Source organism: Saccopteryx leptura, chromosome 11 (assembly GCF_036850995.1).
Source record: "Saccopteryx leptura isolate mSacLep1 chromosome 11, mSacLep1_pri_phased_curated, whole genome shotgun sequence".
Lineage (NCBI taxonomy): Eukaryota > Metazoa > Chordata > Mammalia > Chiroptera > Emballonuridae > Saccopteryx > Saccopteryx leptura.
Window position 1 is genome coordinate 35,790,103 of NC_089513.1, and position 24,042 is coordinate 35,814,144.

The following is a 24,042-nucleotide window of genomic DNA, read 5'->3' on the forward strand; positions in this document are numbered from 1 at the left end:
ATACTTTCTTCCATAATGGTTGTGCTACTTTACATTCCCACCAACAGTGAATGAGGGTTCCTTTTTCTTTCTTTTTTTTTTTTTTAAGGGAGAGAGAGAGACAGAAACATCTATCTGTTCTTTTTTTTTTTTTAATTTATTCATTTTTTTAGAGAGGAGAGAGACAGAGAGGGAGAGAGAGGAGAGAGAGAAGGGGGGAGGAGCTGGAAGCATCAACTTCCATATGTGCCTTGACCAGGCAAGCCCAGGGTTTCGAACCTCAGCATTTCCAGGTTGACGCTCTATCTACTGCGCCACCACAGGTCAGGCGAGGGTTCCTTTTCTCCACAGCCTCTCCAACATTTGCTATTACTTGTCTTGTTGATAATAGCTAATCTAACAGGTGTGAGGTGGTATCTCATTGCAGTTTTGATTTGCATTTCTCTAATAACTAAAGAAGATGAGCATCTTTTCATATATCTGTTGGCCATTTGTATTTCTTCCTGAGAGAAGTGTCTGTTCATGTCCTCTTTCCATTTTTTTATTGGATTGTTTGTTTGTTCTTGTTGAGTTTTATGAGTTCTTTGTATATTTTGGATATTAGGCCCTTATCTGAGCTGTTATTTGAAAATAACATTTCCCATTTAGTTGGCTGTCTGTTTGTTTTGTTGTCAGTTTCTCTTGCTGAGCAAAAACTTCTTAGTCTGATGTAGTCCCATTCATTTATTTTTGCCTTCACTTCCCTTGCCTTTGGAGTCAAATTTATAAAATGCTCTTTAAAACCAAGGTCCATGAGTTTAGAACCTATGTCTTCTTCTATGTACTTTATTGTTTCAGGTCTTATATTTAGGTCTTTGATCCATTTTGAATTAATTTTAGTACAAGGGGACAAGCTGTAGTCGAGTTTCATTCTTTTGCATGTGGCTTTCCAGTTTTCCCAGCACCATTTGTTGAAGAGGCTTTCTTTTCTCCATTGTGTGTTGTTGGCCCCTTTTTCAAAAATTATTTGATCATATATATGTGGTTTTATTTCTGGACTTTCTATTCTGTTCATTGGTCTGAGTGTCTATTTTTCTGCCAATACCATGCTGTTTTGATTGTCGTGGCTCTATAATATAGTTTAAAGTCAGGTATTGTAATGCCCCCAGCTTCGTTCTTTTTCTTTAGGATTGCTTTGGCTATTCGGGGTTTTTTATAGTTCCATATAAATATGATGATTTTCCATTTCTTTAAAAAATGTCATTGGAATTTTGATGGGAATTGCATTAAATTTGTATATTGCTTTGGGTAATACGGCCATCTTGATTATATTTATTCTTCCTATCCAAGAACAAGGAATATTCTTCCATCTCATTGTATCTTTTTCGATTTCCCTTAACAATGGTTTGTAGTTTTCATTATATAAGTCCTTTACATTTTTTGTTATGTTTATTCCTAGGTATTTTATTTTTTTTTGTTGCAATCGTGAAGGGGCGTTCGTTCTCAAATGTTTCATTTGTTGGCATATAGAAAGGCTATGGACTTTTGTATGTTAATTTTATATCCTGCGACCTTACTGTATTGGCTTATTGTTTCTAGTAGTCTTTTTGTAGATTCTTTGGGATTTTCGATGTATAGGATCATATCATCTGCAAAAAGTGATACCTTTACTTCTTCTTTTCCGATATGGATGCCTTTTATTTCTTTGTCTTGTCTGATTGCTCTGGCTAGAACAAGAGGTATTTGTAATAAGCCTGTTTTAGTGATAGCCTAGCAGATGCTGTAATAACATACCAACTTCTCTGTTTAGTGAGCTATATATACTTATTCTTTTTTATGCTTTTTTCCCTAGTTATAAAATGTATGTTATATGCTTATTGTTGAAAATACAGAAGAATGTGAGGTGTAAAAACTAACTTCTCTGTATTTAGAAAGAACCATTTTAACACCTTATATCCAATAATTCCCATTTGTGTTTTTCCCTAATATTTGGGATTTTTCTCATATTGTGCATCATCTTGTGTTTTTCATTGTGTTGATTTTTATGCCTATTTTGATTTTAACAAGTCTTAATTTTTTATTTTTGCATAATATTCCATCATATGGATAATCTATAAACTATTCTATATATATATATATATATTTCTAATGGTAGGTATTTTGGAAGTTTCCATTTGTTGACTGTCATAATCATTCAGTGGTGAAAATTTTGGCCCATAGTTTTCTATTGCAATTATTTCTGTAGGAAAGATTCCTAGGCATGAAATTAGAATATTTTAGGAAGTAAATATTTTAATATCCTATTGGTTTCTTAAAAAGTTACACCAATAGCTTCTCATTAGCAGTGAGTTGGGTATCCATCTTTATAACATTAAATATTCTTTTTTATAAAAATAATCTTGGTTTGATAGGTTGAAAAATGACATCTTACTATTTTTCATCTTACTAATTTCTAGTGAAGTTGAATTTGTATTTCTTATTTTTGTGGATTATCTTTTATACCCTTCATATGTTTATTTTTTCTTTTTCTTACCCATGTTTGTAATAACTCTTTATATATATATTTATAATGTTATTTTTGAAGCAAAAATAACTTGAACAAAACTTTTGTTACCCAGTTGATTGTAACAAACATACTTGGACAAATACACTTTTTTTTTACCTAGCTATATCTTCACCAGGATCTATTATATGAATTTTACTTCTTTATACTACCTTGCTGTGTACTTTAATTATGTGGTAAAAATTATTTTGGAACTGAGAAATATTCAACATTTTTGTGCTCATTTATGAAGGAAGAGCTTGAAAGACATCTGTTATACTAACTTTAAACTATTTAAACTCTTCTTTTGAAGTGTTTTGAATTTTTTTAAAGATTGCCTTATTTAAAATCTTGCTGTTTACATGATTTGAGGACATTTTGTGATATTTATACTCATTGTGAATACTTTGAAAGAATGAGATTTACCAGACTCTACTCTGACTTGAATTTTAGCAGCCTCATGTTTTAATGTTTTATGGACACCTGGAATACAAATTAGAAGAGTATAAACTGTTTACTCTTGGAAAAGATTTTTAAAAAATATCTATTTTAGCTTTTTGCCCTGGCTTGATGGCTTGATTGGCTGGAGCTTCGACCTGAAGCATGGAGGTTGCCAGTTCGATCCCCAGTCAGGGCACACACAGGAACAGATGTTCCTGTCTTTCTCCTACCTACTCTCTCTCTCCCTTTCTTTCTCTAATATTAATAAAATAAACATTTAATATATATATATATATTAGGTTTTTAAGTATATTAGTTTAATAATTTATTTATTAAAGTTAAGTGAAAATTTTTATTGTGTATATTAAAGTTATTTTTCTGTAAATTTCAAACTCTAAATTTCTTCATGAATTTTTATTAGTGATGGGCTAAGGTGCTGAACTGGAATTTAGAAAAATTTAATCTTTGTTTTATCACGATAAACACTGGTCATGGAAATCAGGTTTACTCCGAGTGTGAGTCAGTTAATTCTGTTTTGTTACGTGACCAGAGACTCGTCTCTTACAGATGTCATTGATTTGGAGTAGTGGGCCTTTATGCTCTCCCCACAGCCGTATTGTCCACCAGTGTTTTCTATATCATGCTTGGGCTGCCATTACTTTTCCTATGTATAGTTAACCAATTTGGAAAAAGAAAATGGTTGGAGGAAAAGATGGAGAAATTTTGCTCTTATTTCAAGACTAAATTAAATGGCCATTTTGTCCATTGTTGATAATAGCAGCTTAACTTTATCTGTTGAGGTTTTATCTTCTTGGTGGCTGAACCTTTGAGTAGGTCACTTCTCCTCAGTTGAGTTGGACTAAATTAAATGAATAAAAATACATCAAGTGCCTACTACTGAAGGGCTTTATTGCAGTTGTGAAAATAAAACTCTTTGCATGTTGCTTAGCATATAGTAAGAACCTAGTAAATGCTAACTGTAATTGTTACTGTTCTTAAGTATTAATATTATAAGAACATTAATAATCTGGTACTTTATCCATTAGAATGTATGTTTTACAAAATAATTTATTTTTTAGGTAACAAGTGAACCCGAAATGATTGGAACTGAAGTTATTTCAGAATTCTTAATTAATAGCGAAGAATCTAAAGTGGTAATTATTTTTCTGTCTTAGCCTTTCTAAAAGTAATATGACAACATTTTAAAAATCAGTTTATTGAATTTGTTTTCTTTATAACCTGGTTTTATTAAAAACAAAAATTTGGAAGATAAGAATCCTGAAATTGCACAGGAGGGAATTGATGGGAAAAGTAGGTTTGTAGTGATCTTTGGTTTGTTAATTTCCCAAGAAGCCCGGTGAAAAGTTTTTACTTTTTTCTTGGGATCAGTATGGTATTTGGTTGACCAGAATATTTTGATTTTTAATAAAACTGTTGATGAGGGTCAGGTCTTTGTTAAATTTGGAGATTTTCTTTTGAAAAAAATGTTTTCCACTAAGATATATTAATTGATAATTTAGAAGTTTTAGGTCATGAGTTTGTGTTTCTGCAACATTATAGAATTTAGGCATTACACTATTTAAGATATTATGAAAACAGATAATAAGAGTGACTTAAATATCTCCACAGGCAAGACTAAAGCTCTTTCCCCATCACATAGGGGAGCTGCATATTCTGGGAGTTGTTTATAATCTTGGCACTATTCAGAGCTCCATGACAGTAGATGGCATTGGTGCTCCTCCTGGATGTCACACAGGTAATAAAGCTATAACATTGCTAAGTAATTAGAAAACTAATACTTAATTCAATCTCTATAGAATAAAATGAATGAAAATAAGATATTTTAAAAATAGGTTTAATGTACCTTTAAAAAAGGCATTTTAGTCAGATGGCAGAATGAATAATTTGTATTATTTTAAAGTCTGATATTGCTTCACAAATAACTTTATTCCCGTCTGATGTATTTTCTTTTGATAATTCTAAGGTTCTACCCTATGTATTTTTTTTCTTGCTATTGATCCAAACTTAGTAAAGTCTAACCACATGTATTCTAACCATTGATTGAGATTTTTGCTGCCAATACAGAAACCATTTTAGCATATTCTATTTTTGAATATTGTCTTTTAAAATAAAACAACAAATTAAAGACCAGTGTTTTTACCTCATTGGATATTATACTCTTTAAAGTCTTTTCATCTATCCTCTGAAGAGAGTAAGATTTTAGTGTTAAGATATTTTTGGTGCCCCAGATGATGTGTTTCACAAATTTTAGAAGAGTAAAACTACAAAATACTATTTAACGCAGTTTTTTTTTCTTCTTTAAATTCAGGGAACTCTTTTAGATCTAGTATTGTCTTGTAATTTTATATATAGTTATTTCAGTTTAAGCCGATAAGATGTCAGGCAATTTTCTATAAAATCCCTTACTTCCAACCTTTCATTTTAGATTTAAAAAAATAAATAAATTAGTAGTCATTGAGAGACTTGAATTTAGCACTTATAAAAGCTGATTATTTTGGAAAATCTTTTGGGAACTCTTAGAAAGTTTATTGGTCCTTTTAACCTTCAGTTGAATATTTCTATTTGCTTATCAAAGATGATTTGATATAAATTGTTCTTTACAAAGTAAACAGCGGTGAAATGTATAAGATTTCAAAAATTTAAGACAAAAAATTTACACTTGAGTATGGTATTTTGCATTTTAGTACTATATTTGTAATTCTCAGTTGACAAGCAACATTTATAAATAACTTTGCTAATTTATGGCATATTTTAAGTAAGTTAATTGTATGTTAAGAACTTTTTGAAGATCCTTTCCCACTTGTACCTACCTAGGATCATAACACAATACCACAAAGTTATGGTTCTCAATAAAATATAGATCATTGTTTCATTTAAGGTACCAAATATATTTATTAGTATAATAATGTTATTTTAGGACATTAGTGGGAGCAAACCCTGAATTAACTATTAAAATAACTTGCATCAAGTATGCAGAGTTTACATGATTTACTGTATTTCATTATTATGTACAATGAGGATAGGGATCTGGATCAAACAAGGTGTGGGAAATGCTACGTTATAAGTCTGGTCTGGGAGCTATCACTGTGACCGTCTAAACATTAAAGGTTCCGAGTAGTCCTGCAGGAAAGATAGTTGTACACACAATTTTTTTCACACCTACACACACTATGAAAGCTTTTGGGGGAAATCTCACATGAATAGTAAATGAATGTGGTTTTCTTTGTGCAATCTGTTGAGAAAGATGTAGTTATCCAGAAATATTAGAATATATATTTACTATCAGTATATATATTAGTATATTATATTTGAATACAAGTAAAAGTGAAAATTTGATCTGTTCAATATTTTAGAATATTTTTCTTTGAAAATAGATCTTTTTCATAGCATGAATCAAATTCTTGGTCCCAACACAGCTGTTCTCGCAGATGTATTTTGTGGTTAATAACTCTTATGGTTAAATACAGGTTTCCAAAAACTTTATTTAGTGATACGTAGTCTTTCTGCAAAGTAAGTAAATTCTAATAAAATGAAAATTAAGCATAAAATGGTTATGGTTAAACATGAAAGTAAAATATGAATGATTTTTTGATTAACCATGCTAATCAATAATTGTCTAGAATTTTACTGAAACTTAGAATATTCATATATTCAAGCTGAATTGATATTTAACATACCAAATTATATTAGGGCATTGATTGTTTTTTCTTTCAGAAAAACATTCCTTGAGTATGTTAGTCCGAGGAAGACAAGATTTAGAAATTCAAGGTCCTCGACTTAACAACACAAAAGAAGAGAAAACATCTATTAAATATGGCCCTGATCGACGATTAGATCCTATAATCACTGAGGAAATGCCACTGTTGGAGGTATTTATATATATATTTCACTTTTCAAAATTTTATGGATTTAATCATTTATTTATAAGTTCAGATGATACTTTGAGTAAATTAATTTTAGACTTTGAAGTTATTGATATTTATTACATTGAACTATACTTTAAAATTATTAAGCTAGGGTTAAACCTAATTCACAAGGGGAAGGTAATCATGCAACTTGGCATTAAGTTACAGACTGTTTATAAAATATGACCCTCAAAATATGAATGAAAGTTGGGAAAACCCATTTAAAAGAACACTTTTGTTGTTGATAAAATCTGTGGCTTTTTGGGGGGTAAAATATAAAAGTAATATGGGGCCCTGGCTGGATGGCTTGTTTGTAAACAGGGATCGGGAACCTATGGCTCGCGAGCCAGGTGTGGCTCTTTTGATGGCTTCATCTGGCTTGCAGACAAATCTTTATTAAAAAAAATAACGTTAAAAATATAAAACATTCTCATGTATTACAATCCATTCATTTCCTACTGCTCATGTTCATGGTTGTGGGTGGCTGGAGCCAATCACAGCTGTCCTCCGGGACAACACCAAATTTTTATTGGATAATGCGTAACATACATGGGTCGTTGCATGGCTCTCACGGAACTACATTTTAAAATATATGGCGTTCATGGCTCTCAGCCCAAAGGCTCCCGACCCCTGGTTTAGAGCATTGTCCCAAAGCACAGAGGTTGTGAGTTTGATCCCCACTCGGGGCACGTACAGGAACAGATTGATGTTTCTCTCTCTTTCTCTTTCTCTCTTTCTTTTTCTTTTCCTCCCTTTCTCCCCCTTCCTCTCTCTCTAAAAACCAATAAAATAAACACTTTTTAAAAATCTTAAGAATATATAGTATGGAAATTAATCCTGTAAAAAATTTAAGCAGTATATATAAGTATTTGAATAAAAAGCAGTCTTCTTTTTACCCTCTTTGCGTATGTCCCACCTGTTTCTGGCTTTCATGCTGTATGAGTTCAGTCTTTTAGTTGCAGAATAAAACTGATACTAGTTTGCAGAAGCCAAAAAAGAGAAAATATATTATTTAGTTGAAGGATATTAAAATATCTCATGGCAACTAAAGTATTATAAAATAATAAGCCTCAAAGAAAAATAAGGACTCAGCAGTTCCTGGAAATGTAACAGTAAATGTTTGTAAGCCTTTAAAAGTATTGCTTTTGATGTGACCTTAGTCTTAGTTTTACAACTTACAGTACTTGTGCCAGTTTAATACAAATTTCAAGTTTCTGGGAGAGAATTCTGGCCTATCTTGGATCAAGTGTCTACCTGAGAGGCAGACCAAAGGCAGGATTGAAATACAAGCATGAACACTGAAAGGCGGTCTTTTCCTCCTTGCAAACTCAAGTTTCCCTAATAAAGGAAGTTAGGGGCTTAGCCATTCACCTCCCGAAAATGCCAGTGATACCAAATTGGTGTTTCTCTTTTCAGACTTTTTATTGTATACTTAAGTACAGTTTTAGTAATTATGAGTAGAATCATACTGTACATTTGATCTTGTGATTTTTTGTCTATCAACATAATTTTTCATTCAGTATAAATGTTTTTAAGAGCTACATACGATAGTTCTTTATTTCGTTGCATTGTAATATATTTTAACTCTTTATTGATGGGTGTTCTAATTTTTCATCATTAGTGACATTTTTTCAGTAGACATCATTATGTATATACAGTGTGTCCATAAAGTCATGGTGCACTTTTGACCGGTCACAGGAAAGCAACAAAAGACGATAGAAATGTGAAATCTGCACCAAATAACAGGAAAACTCTCCCAGTTTCATACCTATTCAGTGCAGTTCGATGTGGGCTCCATTTGTTGCCCTACACGCATCCAAACGATAGTGAAGTTCTTGCCACTATTACGTCTGGTGTAACAGTGAATAAAGTCTGTGATTCTCTGTTTTAAGTGATTAATGTTGTGGCGCTTCGTTATAAACGTGCCGATATTCATGTTGCACTTTGGTCACAGATTCGAATTTAGCAAGCCACAGAACATACTGAACTTTCCTCTGTACTGTCCACATCTTGACTGGCATGGCTGTGGGCTACTCTGCCGTATACACGGTGTTAAGTCATCATCTGCGCATGCGCACATGCTGCCACATCATCCTACAGAAACTGGGAGGGTTTATTTTGTCCATATTCTAGTTTAGATTAGACTTTAGAAATGGAATTGCTGGATCAAAGGGCATATAAATTAAAAATTTTGAAGCATATTGAAAAATTTCCTTCAGCAAGGCTATGGTAATTTGCACTTCAGAGTGAGAGTGCACTGGCCTCCTATCTGTGCCATGGTGGGTATTTTCAGGTGTTTTGGGGGGTTTTTTTTTGTAACTTTTGCAAACCAGTTTAGTGAAAAATGACATTGCTTTTATTTACATTTCTCAGATAACTGATAAATGTTTTTTGTCTTTGTTTTTGTCCATATGATTAATTTTTCTTCCATATGTTCATATAATTGCTTATTGATAGTCTTTTGATTGGGTGTTATTTCCCTCTGTCATCGGGTGATTCTTATAGGTACTAGTTCTATACCTATAGTGGTGGGATAGGCAACATAATGGAAATTGTCGTATGTGTGTGTTGAGGGCAGGATATTCCTGAGCTGCATATTTTCCCAAGTTTTGCACTTGCTTCCTTATGTTGCATTTAGAGTTATGTAGGGCAAATAAAAGAATTGTAGACTGACTTCAGTGCTAATTTCTGTTGATTCCTATTTTGCACACATTTTAACTTTAATTTGGTGTCTTTAACCATGGTAAGTTTTTTAACATATAGTATACAAAGTGATATCTGGTAGTCCTTTACTTTGTTACTTCTAAGTTTTCTAATTACTTACACAGACTTTCCTAGTCAAAACTTTTACATCTTTATTTTCTGATGTTTGTTTTTTAATCCAAGGGAATATAATCTTATGAATGTCAAGGAGTAGGGATCAAACTTTGTTTTTTGTCCCAATTATCATTAAATATTGACAACTGATTATACCTTCTTTCTAACATACTAATATCCTGAAAGTACCCATGCCCTTTTTTTGCTTTGCTTTCTTTTGAGGTGATACCTGTTCTGCTTGGTACTGGTCCCTCATCCCTTTCTGTGTCAATACCGTACTCTGGCTTCATCATTTTTGTTAATCTGGCAAGCCAAGTGCCTCTCAGAATCTTTCATATTTTTCTTATACTCATGCCATTGTCATCTAAGCTTGTCATATTCCCACAATTATGTATGGGATTTTTATTAGGATTATATTACTACAGCTAGGAGTTTTAATACAGAGCAGGCCGCTGCAGGTTCCAACTGGCTGCATATGTTTGTGTGTGTGTGTGTGTGTGTGTGTGTGTGTGTGTGTGGTTTATTTAGCTAGACTCATATGCTAGATGTTTGATTTGTGTGCAGTCATTTGCTGTTACAGATAAAACCACAATGAATAACCATATGCTTATCATTTTGTACTCAAGCACACACACACACACACATATATGTATGTATGTATTTTTTGTTTTTTGGGGTTTTTTTTGGTGTCAGAGACAGAGATACAGAGAGAGGGACAGATAGGGACAGACAGAAAGGAAGGGAGAGAGATAAGAAACATCAATTCTTTGTTGTGGCTTCTTGGTCTCCTTACTTGATCATTGACTGCTTTCTCATATGTACCTTCACTGGGGGCTATAGTAGAGGGGGTGACCCCTTGATCAAGCCAGTGACCTTTGACTCAAGCCAGCGACCTTGGATTCAAACCAGTGACCTTGGACTTCAAACCAGCAACTTTAGGCTTCAAGCCAGTGACCCTGCGCTCAAGCTGGTGAGCCTGTGCTCAAGTCGGTGACCTTGGGGGTTTCAAACCTGGGTACTCTGTATCCCAGTCTGACGCTCTATCCACTGTGCCACCGCCTGGTCAGGCACATATATTTTTAAGATAAATTAGTAGGTTTTGGTCTTATTTTATCATTTAAATTTGACGCTGTTACAAACTGTTGAAAAGGACTTTCAGCAACTATGCATTTGAAATAGAAGTTAGATATGCTGATTCACCTTAAAGAGACAACATAGTATATTGAGTAAAAGCTTTATTCTGAGCTACATTGCACAGTATTCTACATATGGTATATCACTGGTCTTTTACTATAACATCACCTTTCCCAGTTTAACAACACTGTAGCCTTCTTGTTAGTATTTGTTGTCTATATTTTAATGTTTCTTTATGGTACTCCATCTCACTTGTTAACTTGTTTCTTTATGGTACTCCATGTAATTGTTTTGATGTAACATCTCAAAATTGATTTTCTTCCACAAATACTAAGTAATTTGATGAAGTTTGACATTGGTCAATCAGTGTCTTCTATATAACCCTATACCTATTTTATTTTTTCTTGTCCTCTTAATTTATGTTTTGGATTTATACATTAATCCCTTATTTTCTCATATCCATCTTAAAGTTTCTGGTATCCACAAATTTTATCTGATTCCTTAAGACTATGACTGTCTATTAGTTCTATTCAAACTTAGATTAAGAAGCACAGGCATTTCCCCTGGATTTTTACACTTTATCTTAGCCAAAAGGCTGAGAAACATTCCCCTGGATTTTTATAACACTTTGGGATTGCCAGCCATAACTTCATTTTCCTCATACTATTTATATTTCTCCTTTCGTATATACTGTTAGTACAGTTCTGACGTTTATACTTAAGGTTTCTTTAATTGTAAGTAACTTACTAGATGATTTTCTTAGCCCATATTTGTATTTCTCTAGTATAGGTCCACAATTCCTATTCTGAAATTCTGAGGCCAGATATATGTTGGAAGTCACTTGTCTTAATTTTTAGAAATTGTGTGTGTGTGTTCATGTTAATGTCTAAAGTGTTATGTAACTTCTTTTAGGTTTTTTGGCAGCATGTGATTATCAATTACTAATATTATTATTAGTACTTCTTGAGTGAACCATATGAATATCACATTAAATGGGAAAAGCTATAAAAAGCTCACATTAGTTGAATCAGCTTTTGCTCTCATCTGAGTTATTAAAAGCTTGAGTTCTTTGGAATGTTGGGGCTTTTTCAATTACAGATACGGAATCATGAATCTTTGTGTTTTTCCATTTTAAGATCTGTAGTGTATCTTTTCATTTCAGTGATGTATAAAAAAGTAGTTGAGCTACTTATCAACTTGACCTTTATAGGAACTTTTGACTGATAATTTAATCCATATAATGATGTTAAATTACTTGTGATTTCTTTGTCTATAATCTACACAGTTGTGAAAGTTTTGTCCCTAACCCTGTTGTTACTGACATTTTACCTTTAATTCATGACTTTGAAATCTGCTACTGAGTAACACTAGATTCTGTCTTATCCTTTTCTCTAAAATGGAGTTGTTAATTGCCACATATTTGAGGAGATATCAAAGAGAATAACATACTTGCAAACGTTTAGTAAAGAATACAGCATCTTAAAGTGTCATTCAGTAGAGGGTCAGAAATTTTAACAGACAATATAATGATATTTTTTCCCTCCAATGCAGGTGTTCTTTATACATTTTCCTACAGGGCTCCTCTGTGGAGAAATCCGAAAAGCATATGTAGAATTTGTCAATGTCAGCAAGTGTCCTCTTACTGGATTGAAGGTTGTTTCTAAACGTCCAGAGTTCTTTACTTTTGGTGGTAACACAGCTGTTCTAACACCACTAAGTCCCTCAGCTTCTGAGAACTGTAGTGCTTACAAGACTGTTGTGACAGATTCTGCCTCTGTGTGTACAGCATTCACGTCATCAGCTTCTTCTGTAGACTTTGGCATTGGCGTGGGAAGTCACCCAGAGGTGATTCCTGTTCCCCTTCCGGACACTGTTCTTCTACCTGGAGCTTCAGTTCAGCTACCAATGTGGTTACGTGGGCCTGATGAAGAAGGTGTTCATGAAATTAACTTCCTGTTTTACTATGAAAGTGTTAAAAAGCTGCCTAAAATACGGTGAGTACTAGAAAACATTTTTTTTGTATTTTTCCAAAGTGAGAAGTGGGGGTTAGCAGACAGACTCCCACATGTGCCCAACTGAGATCTACCTGGCATGCCCACTAGGGAGTAATGCTCTGCCCATCTGGGGCATTGCTTCACTGCAACTGGAGCCATTCTAGCACCTGAGGCAGAGGCCATGGAGTCATCCTCAGTGCCCAGGTCCTACTTTGCTCCAGTGGAGCCTTGGCTGCGGGAGGGGAAGAGAGAGAAATAGAGAGAAAGAAAAGGGGGAAGGATGGAGAAGCAGATTGGTGCTTCTCCTGTGTGCCCTGGCTGGGAATTGAACCCTGGACTTCCACATGCCTGGCCAACGCTCTACCAGTGAGCCAGGGGCAAAAAAAATTTTTTTTTTTTTTTTTCCTTTTCATTTTTCTGAAGCTGGAAACGGGGAGAGACAGTCAGACAGACTCCCGCATGCGCCCGACCGGGATCCACCCGGCACACCCACCATGGGGCGACGCTCTGCCCACCAGGGGGCGATGCTCTGCCCATCCTGGGCGTCGCCATATTGCGACCAGAGCCACTCTAGCGCCTGGGGCAGAGGCCACAGAGCCATCCCCAGCGCCCGGGCCATCTTTGCTCCAATGGAGCCTTGGCTGCGGGAGGGGAAGAGAGAGACAGAGAGGAAAGTGCGGCGGAGGGGTGGAGAAGCAAATGGGCGCTTCTCCTGTGTGCCCTGGCCGGAAATCGAACCCGGGTCCTCCGCACGCTAGGCCGACGCTCTACCGCTGAGCCAACCGGCCAGGGCCAAAAAAAATTTTTTACTTACTCCCTACATTTAATATATGTGCACAAATTTAAATTAACATTTTAATATTTGTTAACATGTCATTATTAAGAAATTACTCCCTTCCAGCCTGACCAGGTGGTGGCACAGTGGATAGAGCGTTGGACTGGGATTGTGGAGGACCCAGGTTTGAAACCCCAAAGTCACCATCTTTAGCGCAGGCTCATCTGGTTTGAGCAAGGCTCACCAACTTGAGCCCAAGGTCACTGACTTGAGCAAGGGGTCACTCAGTCTGCTATAGCCCCCTGGTCAAGGCACATATGAGAAAGCATCAATGAACAACTAAGGTGCCACAACGAAGAATTGATGCTTTTCATCTCTCTCCCTTCCTGTCTGTCCCTATCTGTCCCTCTCTCTGTCTCTGTCACACACACACAAAAAGAAATTACACCCTTCTAAATTTTGCATGGTGTTTATATCTGAGGTTGTCCCTAATATATCTAGCTATAAGTTCTAACTGGCCAAAAGTGGAAAAAATTAAGCTACATTAATTTTTTTAGTGGCTTTTCTATCTGTAATCTTCATTATTCTTTGATACAACCAAGTATTCTGACCAGAGGTATCACATAATAATGGAATTCACAGGTATCATTTGTATACGAAGACAATTTGCCTACAATGTATTTTAAAGAAAATGATTTTACCTTTTTCCCTTGTGCCCTCCCCTGCCCCACAACAATATATGGGGGAAAAACATATGTATTGCTGAACAGATGATTAGGCTGATGTTATAATGGCCCACTGAAGAAGTGAAACCTAACTGGCTCTCACAGGACTGTAGCCGATTGTTTACACAGCAGGATATTTTATGTGTAATAATGCTGTTTTCAGTTTTATATAATTAGAGGAGTGATTATGCTCATTTATTTTATTTCATGGATTATTTAAAGTATGTTGTAAGACTGTGAGGAGAAATGATACGGTATTTGTAAACATGAGTACATTTTGGGTCCTTAGTCAGTGCTAGTTCTCCTTAAGAAGATGATCGAGTACTCTGGCCTAGGCAAGCTGGAGGGCTTAAGAATGTAGTAGAGTTGATAGCCCTGGCCGGTTGGCTCAGTGGTAGAGCGTCGGCCTGGCGTGCAGAAGTCCCGGGTTCGATTCCCGGCCAGGGCACATAGGAGAAGCGCCCATCTGCTTCTCCACCCCTCCCCCTCTCCTTCCTCTCTGTCTCTCTCTTCCCCTCCCGCAGCGAGGCTCCATTGGAGCAAAGATGGCCCAGGCGCTGGGGATGGCTCCTTGGCCTCTGCCCCAGGCGCTAGAGTGGCTCTGATCGCAACAGAGCGACGCCCCGAAGGGGCAGAGCATCACCCCTTGGTGGGCAGAGCATCGCCCCTGGTGGGCGTGCCGGGTGGATTCCGGTCGGGCGCATGCGGGAGTCTGTCTGTCTCTCCCCGTTTCCAGCTTCAGAAAAATACAAAAAAAAAAAAAAAAAAAAAGAATGTAGTAGAGTTGAAATGAGCTCCCAAGGAAAGTAAAGATTTCAGAATTTGCATATAAAGGGGATAGGCAAGGGAATAGTGAGTCTTCTAGGATGAGTCTGTATATATACCACATTTCCCCATGTGTAAGACTCTCCCGTGTATAAGATGCACCTAATTTGGGGGCCCTAAATTTAAAAAAAATGTTTTACATAAATTATTGAACTCGTTTTATTCATCATAAGATTCATACAACTCTTCACTGTCAAAACTCCCATCCATTAGTTTGTCCTCATCTGTGTCTGATGACGAATCACTGTCTTAATATATTGTCTCATTCTCAGTTCCATCTATGGCATTTGAAATGCCACAGCCACTGTATAAGATGCACGAAGTTTTTAGACCCCAAATTTTTCAAGAAGGGTGCATCTTATACATGGAGAATACAGTAAATGAAGATTTACGATCTGAATGAGTTAGTTTGGCTGCAGTACAGGGGTGGGAAAAAGTCGGTTTACCATTCATATGGAGAAAGGTATGCACGTTATGATTATTACAATAGCTTTATTAACTCAGAAGAATGTTGCAATGGCACAGTCCACTTAGGTGCAACCTCGTATGAGCTCAGACTGCTGGCCCTCATTATTTACACATTGCAATGTACTTGCTATACTCAAGCACACTTTGGCACAGAGTTCTTTATTGGCATCAATTTTTTGGCACACTTCTCTTATTGCAGCGAATCCTATCATCCACAGCATGTGGTTTTTGGGAAAAGACTTCATCTTTGACAATACCCCAAAAGAAGAAGTCCCTTTGGGTGAGAGGTCTGATGGTTGTGGTGGCCATGCCTTTGGCCCTCATTGACCTATTCACCCGTTGGACACTCACAACTGTAAACCTACTAATGTCTACCCCTGTATGTAAAGGAAGTAAAGGGGAATAAACCTTGAAATGTCAAGCTTTACTGTGGAGGGCCTGGAATGCTAGGTGCAAGTTTGGAGTTTAGTTGGTAGACATTCAGTTTCCATGGAGCCACTGTCAGAGAAGAGGCATAATCAGGACATTGGTACGTGAAGATCATTATCATGTGCTATACAGATAAGTTTGAGAGCAGGGAAAAAGCCTGGAGTCAGGGAGACTTAATAGTATCCCTGCAAATTGAGAGGAATTAATTGAACTTAGGCCAACTAGATAATTGTACTTTATTCTTTTTGGTTTTTTTGGAGTGTAAATGGTCCTGAGAGTGATGAGGTTTTAAAAGGTTTATTTGGAATTAGAGACTCATAACACAGGGGGAGGTTTTTAGATTACATTTGCATTATTTATTTCTTCAGCCACAGAATATTAAGACACACGGCAGTTATTTGTACGAGCCGGTCTTTGAATGTACGAGCCACTGTCTGCAGAAGTAACTCTCTTGAAGATGAGGAAGGCAGAGGGGGCAATATGCTGGTCTTTGTGGATGTGGAAAATGTCAATACTGTAAGTTGGTTTAAAACCAAATTTTATTTTTAATTCTACTTGAATTATTTCCTTTGTTTTTAATTATGGATTTTTTTTCCATTCACAAGACAGAATAAGCTAGGAATCTAGGAATCTTCATGTACAACAGAGTGAGAGCATCCTACTTCTCCATTAGTTTTGTCATTTTTTAAAAATCTCTCTTTAGATAAAAGCATCTGGTGGCATAAATATGGTACACATTCATATGATATATAGCCCCATATGCCAGTAATTCAACCCAAAAGAGACCTTATAGAAGTATTTTTAGTCTCACCATTGAGAATCTCTTGTAATTAATTTATGAAGTTCTGTTAGCATTTCACATTTAGCATTAATTTGATAACCCTTCACATACATTCTGACAGTACTATTTCTCTTATATAAAGCATTTTAAACATTTTACCATTCCTGTTTATGTACTCAAAATATAAAAATATTCTTTCCCTGACTGGATAGCTCGGTTGGTTAGAGTGTCATCTGGAAGCGCAGAGATTGCCAGTTCAGTCCCCAGTTCAGGCACATAGAACAGCTCCATGTCACCCCCCTTCCTTCCTCACTAAAAATCGATAAATTTAAAAATTATATATATAAATGTATTCTTAAAGAAGGAAATGTGATCTCATAATTAAATAGGTTCTTAGCTTCATATTGTGTTTAGATATTTATTTGAAATGTTTTAATTGTATAATGTACTTTGCTTTTAGCTTCATAGATTTGTAAGGTCACTTCTTTTTAGGATATTTAGGGTTAATGCACTAATACTTTGATGATTGTCCCCCCAAAATCAACATTTGTAAGACAAGAAAATTTTAATTTTAAATTAGCTCTTAGGAGAATAAAAAATTATAAGCAGTTTAAATAACTTTATTTTATGTATATTAGCTGTGTATTGGGATTCTGTTTTGTTTATTTGTTTTGCCTTAGTAAGAATGGGATATCTCAGAAAGATCAGGAGAAATAAAAAGAAATAATTTTGATTAAAAATTGACAATAAATAATTTTTGATCTATTAAACACTACCAGTAATTCATTATGATATATCTAATAACTGAATACTTTGTTTCAAATTTTGCCATTAGGAGTGCATTATAAACATATTTCTTAGATGAAATGTTGGCTTCTCTGTTTTAAGAATGTTAGAAAAGGGATTTAAATAACTTTCTGAAATGTATATATTGTTAATTTATTTTAAAATAAAGTTTTTATCCATGTTAATCAATATTGACTTTGGTATGTTTGTCTGAATATTGTTTTTATTGGAATCCTCTGTTAGTACTCCTAAATCCTTAATGATTCTTTCGTTTCTTTTTGATAGAGTGAAGCAGGTGTTAAGGAATTCCATATAGTACAAGTATCAAGTAGTAGCAAACACTGGAAGTTACACAAATCTGTAAACCTCTCTGAAAACAAAGGTTTGTGCCTTTTTCCCTCTTCATAGTAAATTCTGATATATCTTTGTTGCTTGTTTTTTTTTGTTTTGGTTGTTGCTGTTCAGAGTAATACTATAAGATAAGATTACTTGTGCCTTTCTTATAATTAACTTTATTAAGCAATAAATTATGCTTTCATTAGTTTACAAGATATGAGTAAAACGACTTATTTTAATTGGTTCTTTTCCATCTTTTTATTCCTTTCCACATCTTTGCCTCTTTTTAACTTTTTATTCATTTGTAAAATTGGTGCCTGAATACATGATCACTGTCAAAATTTCGAACAGCATAGAAACATATAGACTAGAATATGGAAGTGTCTCTGTTTCCTTTGCCATTGAAGGGCTGGATTTTCTGTGTATAGCCATACTTACATGCTTACTGGCTTTTCTGTGCATTTCCATACTTATGTCACATTTCAAAACAGAATATGCATCCTTGTGATATATGTTGACAAATTGTTTTCCAGACTATCAGTTTATCATCCTGCTAGTTATATGAGTATATCTAGTAATGTAGAGTGGAGTAAAGCTGGCAAAATGATATTTGCTTTTTCTAGAAAAGAATTATATGATATACACTCAAAAAGATTAAAAAAATATTTAAACCCCTTAGCCTTGTAGATATCCTTATTTTTGGAAAATAACTTAAAATATGGGAAAATTCATACAGTCAGAGCAGTTTATTGCAATATTATGCTTACTAGGGAAAATTTCAATGTGGCTCTAATGTATATTAAGCTACCACTAAGACTACTTTGTGTTATTAAAATACATATATTAGCATTTTAGAGGTGTTTGCAGTGGTGGAAATATATCATAGCAAAGTGTGCACATACAACAGTAGTGGTATAAATCATGCATATTCTGAAGAAATACTGAACAGAGTGAAGAAATAGAGTGGTAGGATTGTGGGCTCCCTGGCCCCCAAGTTCTAGTCTTTCAAACATCTGTTCTGTCAGATAGATAGATAGATAGATAAACAGATAGACACATATGAACATGTATTTCAAGAAAATTTTATCTTTCTTAAGAGCAGAATGAGATTTCCTTCACTGAAATGAAAGCAAAGATATTTTTCATTAAAAATCATTTATTATGAATTCTTTTCCAGTTTGACTGAGGAAATCTGAATAATGAATTGCTTTTACCATGTAATAAGCTGAGAAAGCTCTTTGAAATTTTCTCTTTTCTTCCTAGATGCCAAACTTGGCAGTAGGGAAAAGGGAAAATTTTGCTTCAAGGCAATACGATGTAAAGAAAAAGAAGGTAAATTCATTTTATTTTAACATTTTCTTAATGGTCATTTTATATTTCATACCAGTTATATGATTAGCTTGTTTTCTCTTGTTTTTTAGTTGCCACACAGTCCTCAGAAAAATACACTTTTGCAGATATCATCTTTGGAAATGAACAGGTATACAAATAAGGACAGTAGCATTTGATTTTAAAAGTCAGAGTTCTGAAATATCTACCTATTTTGACAAAACTATTGCTTTACTAATCCCCAAATTCTTTGATGGATGAACTTGTCAACTTTGTTAGGTTTTGACACTTGACCTCACCCCCCCAAAATAGACCCGCAAATGCTATATGGATTATACCATTTTAATTAATTCATTAAAGTTAACTTTTTTTTGTATTACATAAAATAAGAATAGTCTTTGGGATTGAAAAAAAGAAACAGGATTGTATGAGGGAACTTGTCTGTTAGAAAAAGTGGTCACAGTGGAACATATAGATGATAATAATGCTCTTGATTTTGGTGTCTCATATGGTTCTGAGACCCAAATAAGTTGTTTTGTGATTTTAAATGTATTATTGTCTAGAGCAGTGATACTTCCAACTTTATTATTTGTAAGAATCACCAGGAGCAGTGGTTTTCAAACTTTCAGAAATGTGCTTCTGAGTCACCTGGAGATCTTGTTGAAATACATAAATTCTGATACAGTAGGACTGGGGTGAGAACTGAGAATGTATATTGCTGTGAGCTTCTGGTGGTATTGAGATTATCAGTCTGCAGATCCTGTTTTTGACCTAGAGAATTTTGTAAAAATGAGAGCTTTGCCTTTCCACCTCCAAAGCTCTGTTTCATTATGTCCTGGATGGAGTTTGGGAATATGCATTTTCAACCAGCCGTGCAGATAATCTGAAGGAGGGGATTTGGGGATCTCTTCGAAAAGTACAAGACCCACATTGTAAAATTCCATGTAGTTGTGTACTGTTATTGGTATTATTTATTCCTTGTGTTCTTCCCCTTGATAATTTCACACATCCTGATACTTTCGTATTTCTATTATCTTTTGCCTTCATCTGACTTATTTTTTGTGACTTTTTACATTTTAAGAAAGCAGCTATTTAGCTCAGAGCACCAAAAGCCCAATAATTCCAATAGAAGTGTGACATTTGGAGATATTGTGTTTACTGAGTGGTTGAATTAGCTTTCAGGACTTCAGTTTGCTTTGTTCCTTTTATTTTTAAATTTAAAATCCCTAGAAACATCATTAGGACCCTTAAATTATATTCAGCTTGTAATTTTTATTGTATTTGTTACTCTATAGTTTTGTATAGGAGCATTGAAGACAGAAACAAAGGCATTTTCTGGTTGACAAGCACTACAGGTTAACAAGAAAACTGTGGGAAATGGTTTACCAGAAAAAGTTTTACTCCTAACAGGAAAAATGTATATATTTATTAATATATATTTAACTTGAAGCTTGACATCTACATAATACAGCCTATAATCCCAGAAATCATAAGGAACAGATTTTATGATGAAGCATGATATTCCATTAAGGAGATCCCTTAGTTCTGTGTCCATTTAAAAAAAATTCTTTTCTCATTTTCTCTACCTCAAGTATACAAGCCTAATTAATATCAGTGACTCAGTATGGTTTCTATTGATTATATGTTGCCTACTGTTCTGAGCAATGCTTCTGTTATTTTTTTTTAAATTTTTTTCTATTATCTTCTTCTGTTATTTTAATAGTAAAAAAAATTCTTTTCAACAGTTTGTTTCTAATTCATTTTCTTAGAGCTACACATTTATTCTTCATGGATTCTTGAAAGGTGAAACCTAATGTTTCTAGCAGTGTAGATTAGTTATTTTGAAGTAACATCTTTAAGGTTCATGGTAATTTATAACATTTTAGGTGTTCAATTATTAGTGTGGCCTTTCTATATTCAAAAGTTGACAAGAAATTTTGAAGACTTCTCTTGGGTGTGTATAAGGCAGGGGTCCCCCAACTACGGCCTGCGGGCCGCATGAGGCCCGCTGAGGCCATTTATCTGGCCCCCTGCCGCACTTCCGGAAGGGGCACCTCTTTCATTGGTGGTCAGTGAGAAGAGCATAGTTCCCATTGAAATACTGGTCAGTTTGTTGATTTAAATTTACTTGTTCTTTATTTTAAATACTGTATTTGTTCCCGTTTTGTTTTTTTACTTTAAAATAAGATATGTGCAGTGTGCATAGGGATTTTTTCATAGTTTTTTTTTATAGTCCTGCCCTCCAACTGTCTGAGGGACAGTGAACTGACCCCCTGTGTAAAAAGTTTGGGGACCCCTGGTATAAGGTATAGAAATATACATTAGGGAGGGTATATTTAATGGGGAACATTTATGTAAACAAATGATTTTCTTTTAACAGATAATAAGTTCAGCAAGCCCGTGTGCAGATTTCTTTTATCGAAGTTTATCCTCTGAATTAAAGAAATCTCAAGTGCAGCCATCAGTGCATACAGAAAAGCACTCAGCTGCAGATGCTGTGCGATTGATTCAGAAGTGCAGCGCGGTGGATTTGAATGTTGTCATATTGTGGAAGGTATGTGTTATCCATTCTTTCAGCAAGTCTTGTTTATAGATATTCGATTCTTAAGCTGAAGAACAAATACAAGTTACTCTATGTTTTTCCAGCTGAAATGTTCCAGTTGCAATACTTAAGTTGTTTTATAACTTTTTTTAACAGTTCAATAATGACTTTTTTTTTTTTTGCCAAAAGAAGAATTCATTCAAGTTAGTTCACTTTTCTCTCTGTTTCTGTTATTTAAGTGGTGCTGAGAATACTATAATCATGATAAGCTTCATGAAAGTGGGTGTTATTTTTATTAAACTCTTTATTATGGACATTTTTCAAACACTAAAAAAAGAAAAATTACACCTTGAATCTCTTGGTACCCATTATTCATTTGTTGCTGTTCATCTTTCATCTATTCTATTTGCCTCTACATTGTTTTATTTTTTGCTGTAGCATATTTTTTTAATAACATACTTGTTTTTTGAGAGAGAGAGATGAAAAGCATCAGCTTTTTATTTTTCTTTATTTTTTACAGGGACAGAGAGAGGGATAGACAGGGACAGACAGAGGAACAGAGAGAGATGAGAAGCATCAATCATCATTTTTTTGTTGCACCTTATTGTTCATTGATTGCTTTCTCATATATGCCTTGACTGGGGGGCTACAGCAGACCAAGTAACCCCTTGCTCGAGCCAGCGACCTTTGGTCCAAGCTGGTGAGCTTTTGCTCAAACCAGATGAGCCTGCACTCAAGCTGGCGACCTTGAGGACTCAAACCTGGGTCCTCCGCATCCCAGTCTGACTCTCTATTCACTGTGCCACCGCCTGGTCAGGCAAGCATCAGCTCTTAGTTGCATCACTTTCGTCGTTCATTGATTGCTTCTCATATGTGCCTTGGGGGGAGGATTTAGGGGGTGAAGTTGAGTCAGTGACCCCTTGCTCAAGCCAGCGACCTTTGGGATTATGTCGATGATCCTGCACTCAAGCCAGTGACCTCAGGGCTTTGAACCTGGGACCTTAGTGTCCCCACTGTCCCTCTTTCCATTCTGCCACCACCAGTCAGGCGATGACACAATATTTGATCAGTAAATGCTTCTCTGTGTACTTATAGTACCTAAGCACTTTCTTGTTTAATTTAACCCCACAGTATTATCTCAACCAAATTGACAATAATTCTCAATAATCTAATTGTCAGCCTATATTTAGTTTTTCTGGATTATTTGAAAAAATATATGTATTTTTAGAAAATAAGATCCATACGTGGCAGATCACAATAAGGTTGTTTAGGCATTAGTCTTTCCCAGAATTACCTAAGGAGACTTGTTTTTCACAGTATACCTGTTCTATTTTAGGCATATATATATATACTGCTCACAGAAATTAGGGGATATTTCAAAATGAATATGAAGTGATAAAATATCCTCTAATTTCTGTAAGCAGTATATTTAGTGTGTTTGTGTTATTTTTATTTTATTTATTTTTATTTTTCCGAAGCTGGAAACGGGGAGGCAGTCAGACAGACTCCTGCATGCGCTCGACCGGGATCCACCAGGCATGTCCACCAGGGTGTGATGCTCTGCCCATCTTGGGGCGTTGCTCTGCGCAATCAGAGCCATCTTCAGCGCCCGAGCAAACTTTGCTCCAGTGGAGCCTTGGCTGCAGGAGGGGAAGAGAGACAGAGAGGAAGGAGAGGGGGAGGGGTGGAGAAGCAGATGGGCACTTCTCCTGTGTGCCCTGGCTGGAATCAAACCCAGGACTCTTGCACACCAGGCCGGTGCTCTACCATGAGCCAACCGGCCAGGGCCTGTTTGTGTTATTTTTATTGAATTTATCAGGGTGACATTGGTTAATAAAATTACATAGGTTTCAGCCCTTTATAGGTAACTCAGTTGGTTAGAGCATCGTCCCAATAGGCCAAAGTTGCGGGTCCATCTCTGGTCGGCACATATAAGAATAAACCAGTAAATGTATAAATGAGTAAAACAACAAATCTGTTTCCCTCTTTTTGCCCCTCTTTTTTTTCTCTCTCTAAAATTAGTAAATAAATTTTGAAAAGGTTTTAAGTATGCAATTCTGTAAGACATCATCTTTATGTTATATTGTGTTCACCACCTAAAGTTGTTTCCTCCCATCACCGTTTATCCGCCCTTTACCCTCTTCTGCCTCCTCCAGCCCCTTTCCCTCTGGTGATCACCATGCTGTTGTCTATGTCTATGAGTTCTTTTTTTCTTTGATGAATCCCTTTACCTT

General features: G+C 35.4%; 1 protein-coding gene across 5 annotated transcripts in view; it reads left to right on the forward strand.

The window, feature by feature from the left end:
• The window catches only part of TRAPPC8 (trafficking protein particle complex subunit 8), an 83,018-nt gene that overhangs the window by 47,160 nt on the left and 11,816 nt on the right, over positions 1-24,042 (forward strand). For all 5 annotated transcript variants that reach the window (XM_066352627.1, XM_066352630.1, XM_066352628.1 and 2 more), the window contains 9 exons: positions 4,021-4,095; positions 4,571-4,697; positions 6,677-6,831; positions 12,370-12,812; positions 16,403-16,550; positions 17,887-17,983; positions 19,201-19,269; positions 19,359-19,417; positions 21,647-21,820. In XM_066352627.1, coding sequence (XP_066208724.1) covers positions 4,021-4,095; positions 4,571-4,697; positions 6,677-6,831; positions 12,370-12,812; positions 16,403-16,550; positions 17,887-17,983; positions 19,201-19,269; positions 19,359-19,417; positions 21,647-21,820 — 1,347 coding nt within the window. The remainder of the gene's footprint in view (positions 1-4,020; positions 4,096-4,570; positions 4,698-6,676; positions 6,832-12,369; positions 12,813-16,402; positions 16,551-17,886; positions 17,984-19,200; positions 19,270-19,358; positions 19,418-21,646; positions 21,821-24,042) is intronic.